At 38.7% G+C, this 2,500-nt stretch overlaps 1 protein-coding gene across 1 annotated transcript in view; it reads left to right on the top strand.

Moving 5' to 3' along the window:
• The window catches only part of LOC138011868 (tRNA-dihydrouridine(20a/20b) synthase [NAD(P)+]-like), a 24,703-nt gene that overhangs the window by 10,418 nt on the left and 11,785 nt on the right, over window positions 1-2,500 (top strand). Inside the window, exon 9 of the mRNA XM_068859103.1 lies at window positions 1,401-1,486. Within this exon, the coding sequence (XP_068715204.1) occupies window positions 1,401-1,486 (86 nt within the window). The remainder of the gene's footprint in view (window positions 1-1,400; window positions 1,487-2,500) is intronic.

Here is a 2,500-nt window from a genome sequence, read left to right as displayed (position 1 = left end):
TTGCAAGAGGATTAGTTATTGAGACTCAAACTCCCCCCAACCATTGCTGTTTGTGTGCACGGTATTTTTTTGGGAACGGATTTGCACAGAGGTGGATGGTGAAATACAAACGGATTTAGCTAGGGTCCCTTTACAGCGGTGTACATGTAATATGTGGTATATTTGTCAAAATTACTGTAGACCAGAACACAATGCAAGAACTCTGTGCCTTACTACTGATGAGAGAGTGTGGGTTTTTTAATATCATCCAGCAGAATAGGGGTTGCGAGAAGAAGCCTACATTTTATGGCCCTTACTCATGATCAAGAAGACATAATTATACAAACAGGACTTGTAAAGGAATTGTTCACCGTGCACCAGTGGCTCAGTTGCATGGTTGAGCACCAGGCTACCATGCGAGAGTTCATGAGTTTCTCTCCAGCCGGACCAACACTCAAGGTCTTTAAATAACTGAGGAGAAGGTGCTGCCTTTTTATTAAATGACATCTGCCAAATAATGGTATAAACTCTCTAGTCTGCTTGGATAAGGTCTATAAACCGTAGGACCCGTCTCACAACCCTTCAATGTTCATAACACTTTGGGATGTAAAAGAACCCACACATCACAAAGCTAAGAGAAGGGCGTGAAGATCCCAGTGTTGTGGTCTGTTCTCTGTGGTGTATGAGGCACGAAAGCGTTTCAAAGAGTTATGACTCGACCTAAGCTCATTGTGGGTAAATAAACTGTGACTATGACTATGGGACTGTTCACAAGTTTCGTCCTTTTGGACAATAATTACAGCAAAGACCCAACAATAACCCCCTCCCTTCCCCACCCAAGAAAGTGTTGTTTACAAAAAGCAGAAATAACTGCGCTATTAGGAACTATTAAAGAGTGTTGCAACAATGATTTTGTCCAGGACTTTAGAAACTCTTTCTATTTGCAAAATATAAAATAAATATGATTTCAATGGCAGTACTGGTATTTTCTCCTTAGTTAAAACAGTATTACATTTAAGTACCTCCAATTCTTGCTCCAGCCTGAGTTGAACCTTAATTCAATCTCCATCCATTAATCTGATGGCCAAAAAAACTGAAATGAACATGCTTCTCAAATTGGGTTAACACCCTGGTCGCATCCCTCATTAATTGCGTGACTCCTGGGTTCAAACCTATTACATAAAATGGGTCTTAACTGTCACAACTCATATACAATGTACATTCAAGTAAATGTATTAAATGCCTCTTGTGGAATTTGAATGGGAAGCTGGCCAAAATATGGGCAACCTGTAGGCTCTTGTTTGTTCAAGCTTACAGTGAATGAATGGTCTATTTGCTGTTTGAGAACCACTTGCAGTGACAATTAATTTTAATTAACATTTTGGCTAAGCATGTAGATCATTGTAAGTTCTTATTTTCAGGTGTTATGGCTGCCAGAGGAATTTTAAACAACCCAGCTATGTATGCTGGCTATGACAGCACTCCACTCCAATGTGTTGTAGACTGGGTATGAGTTTTATTAGAATTGACTCTAACGAGGGTATAATTAATAAAGGAGGATTAAGTAAAGAAGAGGAGGAACTACAACTGTATGGAGGGAATAGTTGCTAAGTCATGTCCACACAAATCTTTTTCATTATTGATTACTTACATGTAATTAACTAACTACTGCATGTAATTAATATTATAAGTCTGAGAATAGCTGTTAAGTCTTACGTGCCCCAAATAAAATTATGATTTTTAATTTATTACAAGTAGAAATTATTATGTAAAAATCTGACAATGTAATACTCTACAGTAGTTTATATGATAACCCAAGTTATTCATGGATTTTGATTGGTTCTTGCCTATGATCTGTTAGAGGACAGACGCACGATTGACGTCACCATCAGCTTTTATGCGAATAAAGTTTAATTCTTTATTATATAAAACAAATAGATTCCATGTTGCCGTGGGTCTGTTCAGTAATAGATCACAGAAGACGTCAAAATGTGGTAAGAACATCAGTGACACACTCGGCTATCGCGTCGTGTGCCACTTTTTTGTTCTTACCACATTTTGACGTCATCTGTGATCTATTACTGAACAGACGCACGGCAACATGAAATCTATTTGTTAAATACATGTATCGTGCCTTTGGCTTGTGGAGCCATGTATGTACACGTGAGCAAATAACAATTATAATAAATTATTAAGGTGAAAAATTAAACAATAATTGCATAACAGCCACTTCCCTGCTAGCAAAGGTCTCTTTTCTTTTGCATTCGCTGGGTTTGACGAGTATGGGAAAAGAGGCCTTTGTCATGGTCCAAAACTCACTGTGTTGAGCATGCATGGTGGTTACTTAGCAACCAAATCCTCACATGATATTTTCTTTTGTGGGCTCACTTTACAACTGTGGATTTACTGTAAAGGAATGCAAGGGACCTGGACATGTAGCTGGCTCAAGTCATATTCAGCAAACATATCATGGGGCATGCAGTTTGAAGAGTGCCGTCCAAGGTCGTGGACGGCGGTTGGA

The sequence above is a fragment of the Montipora foliosa genome, chromosome 7 (assembly GCF_036669935.1).
Source record: "Montipora foliosa isolate CH-2021 chromosome 7, ASM3666993v2, whole genome shotgun sequence".
Taxonomy (NCBI): domain Eukaryota; kingdom Metazoa; phylum Cnidaria; class Anthozoa; order Scleractinia; family Acroporidae; genus Montipora; species Montipora foliosa.
This window is presented reverse-complemented; position numbering and strand designations above follow the sequence as displayed.